This window comes from Vidua macroura, chromosome 16 (assembly GCF_024509145.1).
Source record: "Vidua macroura isolate BioBank_ID:100142 chromosome 16, ASM2450914v1, whole genome shotgun sequence".
Taxonomy (NCBI): Eukaryota; Metazoa; Chordata; class Aves; order Passeriformes; family Viduidae; genus Vidua; species Vidua macroura.
This window is the reverse complement of record NC_071586.1, coordinates 6,711,455-6,723,920: the sequence shown is the minus strand read 5'-3', so window position 1 is coordinate 6,723,920 and position 12,466 is coordinate 6,711,455. Positions and strand designations below refer to the sequence as shown.

Sequence of the window (12,466 nt, the reverse complement as noted above, 5' to 3'; positions counted from 1 at the left end):
AAAGGCTCAGAGAGAAACTTTCTCCTTGCAAATAGGGTTAATGATAGCAAATGGCCAGCAATCACCAGAGATGTGATTTTTCCTTTGTGTTCCTTATTCCAGGGGACTCTGAGGATCTGTATGTGACCAACATTCTCTATGAAAGGGAGGTAACTAAGAGGGGGGTCACTGGAGCAGAAGTGACTGAACTGGTGTGGAAGCTTTGCTTAGCACACAGTGCAAGTTATGAGGTAAGCTGTACAGCATCTGCTTCTTTGGGAGGCTCTTTGTGGGCTGAGAATTCTCCTGCACAGATAAGACGTGACCAGAAGAGCAGCAATTTTGAAATACTGAGGCCTTCCATTGTTTTGAACATTTTTAAATGTGGAATTAGAAAAGAGAAAATGCTTTGAAATGTCATTTTCTTATATAATCGGTAAATCACACTGAGGAGTTAAAACATCCTGTGGCCACCTGAATATTAGGCAAAAGCAATTTTGAACTATATTCTAAATTAATCTGAAAGAAAATGTCCCAAATTTTTGTTTTGCTGTGAAAAAAAACAAAAGCATATAAAGTATCTGGTTTGGGTTGTCACTGGCAGTTTTGGTACTTTATTGTAAAACACATATTTTACAGCTTTAGTGTGTAATACTACCCCTGGTGCTGTTGTCTCCATGTTTATTGGAGTTCTGCCATCCTTATATTGCCTCATCCCCTTCAGTTTGCACATGGAACTCTTGCCTCTTGGTCTTGGCTGGTAGGTTCCTTGTGCTTCTGATGAACTCTAACAACCATCTTGTTTTCTGGGGATGCTGCTTGGGTCCAGAGGCAATCTCTGCCCCCTAGACCATTTTCATTGGTGAATGCTGCTAAGATAGGGTGGAATCTTCTAGTCATGTGGAACAGACATTGGCTTAAATATTTTTTATGATGACCATCTCTAGATGAGCGTCTGCCTGTCTCCTTAGCTCACTTGGGTCGTGTATTTTTTTGTTGATACTGGCAGCAGCTGAATCAGTAATTGTCTGTGTTTGAAATTAAGATCCCTATCTCTGAAATTCAGAGGTTATCAAGAACACCTGTTAGGTTGTAAAGATCACCTGTTATGTACAATACAAAAGGATCAACAGATGATGGTGTTTAATCACTGTTCACCTGAGATCAACTGAGGGCAAACAGAGGACACTTCATATCCCATTATCCTTCAAATAGAGTGGTTCTTGTTAGTAGTAAAATTCCTACAGGGAAAAAAATGTAAATGTGAAAACAGAAGAAAACACTCTTTAAGGAATTTTTGGTCAGGATATTCCTAGAAAACAAGTACGGTCTAATGGGAAAGGCACTAAACAGGGCATTGGTACCTCTGTGAATTTGCCACTGATGAGTTTAGTCAGCTCATTGCTGATACATTCCCTGTCCTCTGAGGTTCTTGTCAGATTGTCTGTACTTTGGAGCAAGGTTATTTCCTGTGCAGAGAGGCTGAGGTCTCTTCTGTAATGCACATAGGTAAAAGTGATGTTAACAGAAATCTTCAGACCCAGCATGGAAGGCACTCACCTTCCTTTGTTTAGATTAAGTCCCATGTCAAAGAACAGAAGCTCTTCCTGTGTTTCCCCTGGGCTGGACACAGAGACTGAGGGATGGAGGAGAGGGACTGGAGAAAAGTGCAGTGCTGGATTGCAGCTCTGCAGTGATATCCTGGGTGTGTTCACCTTTCTCTTAGTGTCACCTGTGATTCATGAGCACAGGTAGGTGTTCATGTTTTGTGTGTGAGACTTCAGGGCAAGGCACAGGGTGGAGCAGGATAAGTCACAGCTGCTGAAGCCAGCACCTTCAATCAGCTGTGATAAATTCCAGCCCCAGACCTTACTCCTAGTCTGTTAAATGGTGATCCTAGCTGATCTGGTACCACAGCCTGACAAAAGCCTGGGAATGGGGCTGAGGAGAAAGCAGCAGGTGGCCTTTGTGGGTGTTGCAATATTTGGGATAGGCTTCTGAGTTATAAGTAGGTCTGCCATCTCTTTTAGCTGCATGCTATGAAGACTGGGGCTGTGGAGGGCTAAGAGAGCCATATAATAATGGTTGGTGCTAATATAGAATAAAAGCAGCCTCTTGGGGAAGGATAATGCTTAATTGCATATGATTGTCAGTGTACAGCAGTATGAAATGGCATTTAGGCAGAGACTAGAGGGTCACATACTGCCTGGAAAATGTTGAAGAAATAAATTATGGCAGCAGACCTGAGAAACTTTGTCTAAGTCCTACCTTCTATGGAACACTCTTAATTCAGTGTCTTTGAAAGAATACTAGATAATTTTTCCCAGTAACACTGGGATGTCCCTTCTGCCTCCAGAGAGGCCTACTGGCTTCATGTGTGGGAAATTTGTTTTTTTAAATCACTAAGATTAGCACAAATAGCTGCTGTCTGTGCCACTGCCTAAAAGAGAGGTGAATTATTCATCATGTGCCTGTCCCAGCACAGGGTTTGATTGGTTGTCAACCATTTTCACTGTTTCAGGGTGTTCTTTCTGTGTGACCAGACATTTCAAAGAGAATCTTTATCATCCCTCATTTCAACCAATGAAATGTCCTTTGGGCCAAGAAAGAAGTTATGGGAATGCCCACAGTGTTGCTTGGGAGACAGCTGCACTGTTATGCATGTAGAGCTTGTTTGTCCCTTTATTGTTTGACTCTGAATGAGGTGAGATTATGCATTTCTTTCAGGACACACAAAACCATGAATAAATGGAAGGCAAAATCTCCAACTCGAGGGAAAACAGTGAAGGGATGAGAAAATGGAGGTGGAGATGGTGTCATTTCCAAGGAAGCAAATTTTTTAATGCTATTATAAGACAAGATTGAATTTCAATGTGGATGTAGATTAGTTAATGGACCATTAAGTGAACAAGCTGCCTGCTGACAAAGAGTAGAAAAAGGGATGGGGAGAAGGGACCCTCTCTTGAGAGAGGCTGGAGAGAAGTCTGTCACACCACTTCTGCTGGGGCTGCATTTCCAGGGACTGGCTGGGTTTTGGTGCTTGGTCAGTAGCTCTGGTGAATGTGGCTGTGTGTGCACTGAGCAAGGTGGGCAAGAGTATGTCAGATTTGCTTTGCCTTGCTCCTGGACCCCAGTCTGACCAAAAAAAGTTTACCCTCAGGGCATGATCTTTCATTTTTGGTTGGTTTTGGTATTTAGGGCTTTTTTTTTTTTTCCCCTTGTAGGGCATTCTAATTGCTTGCATTTACCTGGTTTCTTTTTTTAAAATATGGCAGGTCTGCAGGTAGAAGGAAAATCAAGCTTCTATGTAGAATAAAAGCCAGGCTTTCTTATGTTTCTTTCAGAGGTGGGAATGGGAGTCAGATTTGAATGTAGTTTGTTATTATGATACTACAAAGAGAGGAATTTGCAATGACAGCTCAATTTCAGTGCAGCCAACCTTAAAAAAATGAAAACAGCCCACCTAATCAGACAGTTCATTCTAAAGATTTACTATTAGAAAGTAAAAATAGCTGCTTCTCTGCAAATTTTTTCATGGAGTTATTAGATGAGAGCTTGTCTAGTCAGCAGGTGTGTAGGAGAATGAAGTCAGTTTACTGTCTAAAATTGTATCACCTGAAAGTACATTGGTCTGTCAGTTTTATCTTGACCTATGCTGCAGCTCCAGCTGATGGACCACCTGGGCTCAGCAGCAGCTGCACATGCAGCTCCTTGTGATGAGATCTGTGAGGATCCCCTGACCCCCAGTAGATTTGCCTGTGGAAAAATGCACATAGGGCCCATGCTTTAGAAATGCTTTTAAAAATTATATAAAACACAGTTCTCTGAATGTTTTATAGACCATAAAATGTAATCTCTTTCACTAGCTCCATAGTGTCCAGGCTTGGAATTTCTTTGTAAAATAGACCTTAGTGGAAATGAGGGGATGGAATGGAATAGAAGGGAATGCATGTGGATCTATATGAATTTTAGGTATGGAATTATAAATGTTAACAGAATTAATACATAGGTGGGGCTTCACATACGAGAAAAGGTTTTAATTTTATTAGAAATTATATATTATTTCTAAAAATACTATAAATCTCAAAAGAATAAAAACATAAACTATATCTATCTTGGTTCTGACAAATTACTCCCTCAGACTATCAAACAAAACAGTAAGAAATTACTCAGACTTCTTACTGAAAGACAGCTTTTTGTTACTGAAAATGGCTTGGCAGTCTTAAATGAAAATTGAATCCTGGCACTGGGTTATTCCATGTTTTCATTGTTTTTGGGAGTAGCTCCTGGAAGGAAGGTCAGAAGATCAGATTAGGTCTGTCCCCAAACCTTTGGAAATGTGATTTAGTGAAATTAGACTTTGTTTGTATAATTTTTATGTAAAGAAAAATGTTTTCTTTGGAACCATAAATTTAGTTCTATGTCTAAGCCTTTCACATTTGAGGTGAATAAAGCATCAAAATGAATCTGACATGGATTGTGTTTAAAACTTATGCATTATAAAGTTTAGTTAACAGGAACATACAGGATACTGTATTGAACATTCTGCTAATTTTTCAAGTAATGAGACCGATCTTTCTTGAACTTTGGATCAGGTCTCAGAGGAATACATCCATGTTCTATTTAGCATTTAAAATGCCAGGTAAAATAGCTGCTGTACGATGAAGCAATTCCTCTTAGTGAGAGAGAACAGCTCTTCTGCCTCTATGTTTCCAGCTAGTCCTGTGCTGCCTGCAGAGGTAAGCGCAGTTCTGCCTGGGCTTTTCTCCAGTAAGATGGAATAATTTCTCACAGCCCAAGGGTTCTCAAGTGAAATGTCTAAGTGTTGCCCAAACCTCAGTTAAATGATCTTTCACATAAACCTAAGATTAATATACAGTTAGCTTGACCATTGTTTCATTTGTGTCAAAGCTATGACAGCTGTTCTGGTCATAAATCAGGATCTTGCCATACAAACTCAGAGAAGATTATGACTTTCTCTTCTGGATTGTAACCATACTGTTGCCTTTTGGTTTATTATTCATTTGTATGCCAGTGGTGTGTGTGGTGGTCACTGAGAACTATTGTCTGAGGGGCTGACTGACATCCAAAGCAAAAGTCCTTCTCCATATATTTGCAGTCTGGAGAGGAAAACAAATGAGGAAGGAACATAAGGACACAGGGAAGAAAGGAGCTTTCAGTCTCAGGTTACATTGTAAATCAATGGCAAATGCCAGCATAACCTCTTGTGCTCTGTTCTCTGAAGCTGGTTTCTGCACAGCAGGAATATTACAGTTGTGGTTGTGCACTTACAGACTGCAGACCTTTTCATGACTCTTGTGTTTGAGCTTCGACACCTTTCTCTTGAGGCCTTAAGAGCACTGTGGCAAAGATCATCATTTAAGTGCAGAGACAATTGGTAAGTCTCCTTAGTAATCACATTCAAAAATATACAGGAAAAAAATGTTCTGCAAATATTTAAATGTTTTAAATCTGTGCCCAAATGTTGGATTTAAATTTGGAGCATTTTAAAGGAATAATGTGTATTGCAGATCTTGTTTCTGTAATGGGATGACATTCTCTCCTCACTGAATGAATGTTATGTACAAAATAGACTTACATATTCCCACAGCCAGATTTCCTGTTTCCGAAGCAATGTGAATGGGAAACCTGAGTCATGGCTTGGATGAAAATCAGTTCTGTTGCTTTTAAGCTTATGTTGCCATTTGTTATGAAAAAGCTTACCTGGATCTGTACCTTCAATGCCTTTAGCAGTCATGGGGCAGAGGAGACAGATGCTAAGCTGGAATTACGGATGTGGTGGAGCTGCATCTTTCAGTAGCAGCTCGATCTCAGGAAGGTTTATGTCAATTATAGAACAGTGGCTTTGAAGATCAAGACCCTACTCCTCTGCGGTCAGGAATAGTTCTATCCAATGGTTTGAGACTATCAGAAATACGAATTCAGTATTATTAAAATCAGTAAATTTTTCTCCTTTCATAAAATTGAAAATAATGAAACCATTATTTTACTTGGTTTCAGTACAAAATGTTCTCAGCCTGTTTAAAATTAATCTAATGCCAAGGTTTATGTTTGCAACAATATCTTTACTTGATACAAAAGGGGCAGATTTTGTTTTGGGTTAGGTTTATTCTCATCCTTTGACAAATAGTCATGCTAATATTCTTCAGTATTAGACAGTAATTAAACTACTCTGCCTCTTTTATATTACCTTTTAGACTAATTTTACTCAGGACATGGTTATTACATTTAAGAGTGGAAGAGAATCCCATGCAGACTGCTCTCTGATGCTTTTACCCCATCTAGTTTAACTGCTTTCTAGTTAATGCAAAAGTGTCCTTCCATCAGTATAGGAGGCAGGTACAGAATATTTACAGAAGGACTCTTAAGAGCTGAAATGCGTATTGTCTGTCGTGCTGATGTAAGCTTTCCCCTTAAATAAAGTCTAAAAAAGCTCAGGAAGTAAAAGCTAGTCAATTCAGTTTTAATATTTTAATTTGTTACTGGTGTTACAGGTGAAATGAAAGGTTAAAACCACCTTAATAAAAAGTCAGTGCTTTAAGGTACCTCCGTCTTTAGAAGTCAAACCTGGGATATGATGTAGCTTAATTATCAGAGAAAGCAACTGAACATTTTCTTGAAAATCTGGTTAGGTACTGTTCTTGAAACACGGATGCGCTTCCATCAGATCCTGAAACATCTTTCTATAAGACCACTGTACCAGAAGATCATATTGATTTCTGTGGAATCTGTAATTTGCTAAGCCACTGGATGTTTATTTACTTCGAAAGAAGCCTAGTCTCAATGTACTTGTTATGTGATTCTTAAGTATTTTGATCATTTTAGGTTTCCTGTACTTTTTTCTTGTGTTACAGGCAACCATTAATAGATGCTCTCCCATCTTGTGCCACAGAGGCATGTGTTGTCCTAATGAAAGACCTCATAGCTTCTGGAGAAGTTGAGGAAGACAAAGTAGAATATTTCTTCTGGTCATTTACATTCATTCCTAATCCCACCTTGGGCATGATTGAATCTCTTGCTGTGAGTGGATGTTGTTTTTTCTTTTTTAATTTGTAATGAATCTAGGTGGCTCATGATTTCTGTGTTTTACAGTAACAGTCTTTTTCACAGATTTATACAAATCTCTGACCAGGTAATTTTATTGAGGTTGAATTTGAGTATGTAAATATTTGGTATATTTATAATCTGTGGTATGTCACAATAGTCATTCTCATGACTTTTCTGAAACACCTCATTCTTTGTATGGTTGTTTACAGCCTTTGCTGAAGTCACCTAGAGCAAGCCAGAGCTGCTTCTTGGGAGTAACTGCTCTCATACATAGGTTTTGTTCAGCTCACAGCTCCTGTGGTGTTGTACCTGCTGTGCAGGGTGTGATGAGGACACTTGAGAAATTTTTGGGAGGAGACTGTACCGTGCAAGATTCAGAACATCTCACCAAGGTATTGGTTGTACAGAGGCACATGATATAGGGCTTTACTTTTCTGTTCACTTTATGATCTAGAACTTGTTTGATGAAAATAGTATTCATTAGATTTCCAGACAGCCATGAATGCAGGCTTAGTAAATGAATATTTCTTGCTAGAATGAGCTGACAAAATTTTGTAATCCGACAAGTGGAACCTATCAGTATGGGTGTTGTGTGTGGAAATAAAAAAAAGCCTTAGATTTCCTGATGAAACGAACTTCATACCATATGAAGAACACATATTTGTTGAGAAATTATTATTTTAATTTAGTTGGTGTGTCCAGAACTCTATGTTGAATCACTAAAATGTCAAAATATCTGTAATCAAAAGGGACAAAATATCAACGTACTTGAAAAACCTTTCCAGTACATAAAATTTGTGACTTCTGCTTTTCTGTTGCAATGTAGGCTTTTAAAAACTGTTTTTGTATTTCCCCCAGGTCTAAGGTAGGTTCTACTTACAAGTGCCACATGGCATTAGAATAGAGCTGTGTCTTGTTGTCCCAGTAAACGCAGGGTACAGGTGGTACAATAGGGGCTGCAGTAAACTCCCCAAATCACCAGTAATCATTTTAAACAGATCTTTGCACAGAAAATGCTAGTGCCATGAAATTCAATGTACAACTGCCAGCGCTTGGAGAGCTTTCTGTTCTACCTTGCTTTGCATTTACAGATGCAGCTGGTGTTGAAAGCCATTGGAAATGCGGGACTGGCAGCGGCTTCACTGGCTCCTGCTTTGAGCTCGTGCGCTGCCCTGAAGAGCCATCCCATGGAAATCCGCCTTGCTGCTGTCCAGGCCTTCCGGCGCATTCCCTGCTCTGGCGGGGTGAGTGATTTACTGTCACAGGTGACTGATGGCTTCCTGGCACTGCCACAGATTTGGGACTTGTTGGAATAGTTAAAAAACACACAAATGGATAAGGAACAAGTGTAGACATGTTCCAGCAGAGCCCCTCTGCTGTTGGAGGAGAGGGTAGAACCACCTAGATGAGCAAACCTATAATGAGCTTTGCTGCACTTGAGGTAACACATCCAGTGTTTGGGACTTCTTAATTAGGCACTTCAGTTGGGTGCCTTCTGTCTGCAAGGGTTATGGCTGAGAACCCACAGGACTTGGTTTTTCCCATAGCCTCTTTCACTGGTTCATTCTCTGAAACATAAAGTATTAATGTGAAAAGCTTGTTGTGATTTGCAATACTCTGCCATAGTTAGAACATTTTGTTAAGTGTTTAATGGAAGAAAGTCCAAGAATTGTTTATCTCTAATATCTTGATACTTAGAAGAATGGCAAAGCCAGGAGTGCTGGCCTGGGCAAAGCTGACAGTCCTGCTCCAGAAGAAAAAGAAGCATGGACTTGCACTTGGAGAAGCACCTTTCTATGGCTTTTTAAAATTTAATTTCAGCATGGATTAGTGTGATTCACTTGTTCCGCAGTTATGAAGCTTGGTGTTACTCGTTAGATGTGTTCAAAGTATCAAGTCTGTATGTTGTCATATACGCCATCATTGTCTAGCAAGTGAACTGTTGAACTGGGTGGACTGGGGCTGTTAAATGTTAATAAAAATGTTAGTAGTATCAGTCACTGGTTTCTTAGTTCCTTAGTTCACAAAAAAGGTTATCTTGGTTGATACTGGGGAAATATTGAACAGAATAAATTTGTTGCTGGCCTGCTCTTTGATTTAGACCAAAAATAATGATATAAATAGCCTGTGAACAAAGCCATGGCCATTGTTGTCTGTGTATTGGCTCTAGCACATGCGAGATACAGCAGACAGGTCTCCCATGTGGTGGAATAAAACCATTCTTAACAGTTGTGCTGGCAGGGGAGGCTCTCTGTTGCAGAGTCCTATATAGATTTGTCTGTATAGGATTCAAGGTCATAATGACAGTTTGTTCAGGAAATTTGTGAATTAGGTAGTATAGACAATATGTACATACGTTTGTATCCATGTTACACAAAGTGACTTTGTCAGGTATAAGGCAATAGCTATAAATATAGCAATAGCTCTTTGAGAACAAAAAACCCACCAGGACCTGAAAGTGCACGAGGTGTTCCAGGGGAATGGATCATAATTGTCTTTATCTTTTTGTGTTTTTCTCTTAGAATGCTATATTAGTTCAGCTGTATCAAGCAACCAGCGAAGATGTGGAAATAAGAATTGCTGCTTATTATATAGCAATGAAATGTCCACATGGAGAGTTATTTAAACAAGTACAAAAAACTTTGCTGAAAGAAACCTCCAGTCAAGGTTAGCCAAGCATCTGTTGAAGTCTTCTTGCATGTTCCTAATTGATACTTCAATGTGACATTTACTTTGCCACTGTAATGGTACCAATCTAGGTCAATTTTTATTTAATCTCAATATTTTGTAGATTGTTCTAAGTAATTGTTTGTATGATTGTGACATTTTATATTGAAATTGTGATACCATTAGTTTAGTAATAGTAAGGACTGACTTTTCATATAATTAGTTCCTTCTACTTGCAGCATTTCATTCACTGAAGGCTCCTGAGAAGGATATATGGAAAAGCTTTGATGCTCAGTGCCTTAGATATACAAATGGATGACTGCAAATTGCATTTTGTTGAGAAAGAAGCAAGTGGCAGAAAAAAAATGTTATACTTATTCTAAAATGGTTTCACTACATTCAGTGAAGGATACCTCTAGACTAATCCCTTGCATTTACATCTGTCAAGAAGAAGCAAACATGAGAAGGATATCTGTAAGATTGTTTGCAGGCAGATGAAAGCAGGCTCTGTCTGCTCTGTGACTGGATCCTGGCCAGCTCTGCCTTGGAGCTGGTATCCATTTCCCAGGATGTTATGTCCAGACCAGTGTATCCTGCAGTGATTGTGAGTTTAGGCTCAGCATTGTGTTCACCTGCTGATGTAGCTTGTGGTTTGGAGGACACTCATTCCTCTCTGTTCAGAGTTCAGACAGAAAGAAATTGCATCCACCTCCAAAATCCTGTCAAGGTGTACCCTCAGTGACTCCTCCTAGTGACTCCATGCAGAAAATTTAATTTGTCCAATTTATGAAGGAGCTCTACAAGTCCATCCAAAGTGTTGTATGTTTCAAACTATTTAATCCACTACTCATTAATATTCTTAATTTCTTTCCTTTATCTTTTGTTGATGTGACAGCTAAATAATTTATATAATAAACTTTTGAATAACGAGTACTTTTGAAGGCATATGTTAGTTTTTAGTTCCACATTCAGAAAACAAAATTTGAAAAAAAGTTGTGTTGTGAAAAATGCAGTTACATCAGTATTCAGTGTCTGTGCATTGAACTAACACTGGAGCCTAACATCTTTTATCTTCAGGAGACAAAATGCCTCTATTTAGGAACCAGACTCCAGAAGATATGGGAAATATGTGCCCCCCACGACACATCACATCTGTGGCCAAACTGGGACTCCACAGTATCATGCAGAAATACTAATTCTGAATCACAATTGTTTAATTGTATGTGCCTTTTTTTATTTACAGTACTGTTGCAGTAGGTGCATGAGACTGATTTTAATCATGCTGAAAATGAATGGATTGTGTTGTGGTCAGGGGAATGGCTTAGATGGTGATACAAAAAATAAAAATATTTCCTGTCTCTGTTTTTAAGACTCTTGTAATTTTTCTCTGATTTTCACATGCTTTTCTTTGTTGCATTTTAGTGGGCTCCTTTGTTTGGAGTCATCTCTCTCAGCTCTTGGAGACAGATGACCCATTGAAGGAGCACCTTCGAGATTCTATTCCTGATGAAATCCTTAGCAAAGATTTTGACTGGGAGAAATGGAAATACTCCTCATACTCTGATGTCACGTTTCATTCAGGTATGTGGAGTTTTAGAACTTAATACTTTGTAGCATATTGATTATTAACATCCCACATGGCTTTTCTGACCTTTTACATATTCCTCCAGAGAAGTTTGATTTGTATGATTTACTGTCCAAATATGCAAATGTAAGCTTGATTCTGCTTTGACCTTAATTGGAGCATATGAAATGTATTTCCAGCAAACCAGATACCATACATGTTTGCCTCTTGTGAGAGAGGAGACTTAGAACCAATAGACACTTAAGATTATTTTTGTGAGCATCAACTTTTAATTCCTTCCTTAGTTAACTTCCTTTGCAGCAACGGGGGACTAGGATGTTTTTTCTTGTCCTGATCCGTGTGCTGTCCTTGGTATAAGAAAAGAGTCAAACTAGTTCCTTCCTGTTCTACTATCTGTTCATTTGTTTTCAGTGAAAATGCTAGATGATGTTTTTCAGAGTTACATTTTGATTTTCTGTCCATTTCATCCAGTGTATTTATGTATCTTATGTATTAGAAATACTTTCCTTTAGATGTTAGTGAGATAATACCCGGTAATATCCAGTAAATATGGAATTCCAGTAAATGGAAGTTACTAACAGTAATGTCTTGCTATATAAAAAAGTTAAATAGTTTCACCTGACAATGTTTCATTCACCATCTTCTTATTGAGTGGAGTAGCAGTTTTCCAAAGAATTATGAAGTTTGCAAAATATATGAGAACAGCTGATCTCCAGCTTACAGACATTGGTTTTCCTTTGCAGCTGGTGCAGGTGCAAATATGGAAGCATCAGTGGTCTTTTCTCCTACATCTTTTTTACCACGATCAGTCATGACAAATTTGACTGTTCACTTCATGGGACAGGCTATAAATCTCCTGGAGGCAAGTTTACGGATTTTTTAACTGTGGGGGTTTTTTATCCCCCTCCTCAAGTGACACTTGGTATATTGAAGTACAAAGCATTTTCTGTTTTCCTGTTGCAGTTCCTTTAGCAAAATGTGCTTTTCACTGCTGTAGCACAATTGCTTCAGACTGGTGAGTCCTTTGTGTAATGGGCTTAGCCGAAATAAAAGCACTGTCACTCTGCTAGTGCCATGCACAAGGAAAATGACTTATACTCAGCTCTTGTTGATTCAAAGGAAACATTAAAGTCAGTGCTTCCTAAAACACTGCTCTAGCTCCTGTTT

At 38.9% G+C, this 12,466-nt stretch overlaps 1 protein-coding gene across 1 annotated transcript in view; it reads left to right on the top strand.

The window, feature by feature from the left end:
• The window catches only part of LOC128815553 (uncharacterized), a 71,540-nt gene that overhangs the window by 4,588 nt on the left and 54,486 nt on the right, over nucleotides 1-12,466 (top strand). Inside the window, exons 5-12 of the mRNA XM_053992362.1 lie at nucleotides 103-230; nucleotides 5,274-5,377; nucleotides 6,855-7,020; nucleotides 7,257-7,439; nucleotides 8,139-8,291; nucleotides 9,570-9,714; nucleotides 11,137-11,295; nucleotides 12,043-12,161. Coding sequence (XP_053848337.1) covers nucleotides 103-230; nucleotides 5,274-5,377; nucleotides 6,855-7,020; nucleotides 7,257-7,439; nucleotides 8,139-8,291; nucleotides 9,570-9,714; nucleotides 11,137-11,295; nucleotides 12,043-12,161 — 1,157 coding nt within the window. The remainder of the gene's footprint in view (nucleotides 1-102; nucleotides 231-5,273; nucleotides 5,378-6,854; nucleotides 7,021-7,256; nucleotides 7,440-8,138; nucleotides 8,292-9,569; nucleotides 9,715-11,136; nucleotides 11,296-12,042; nucleotides 12,162-12,466) is intronic.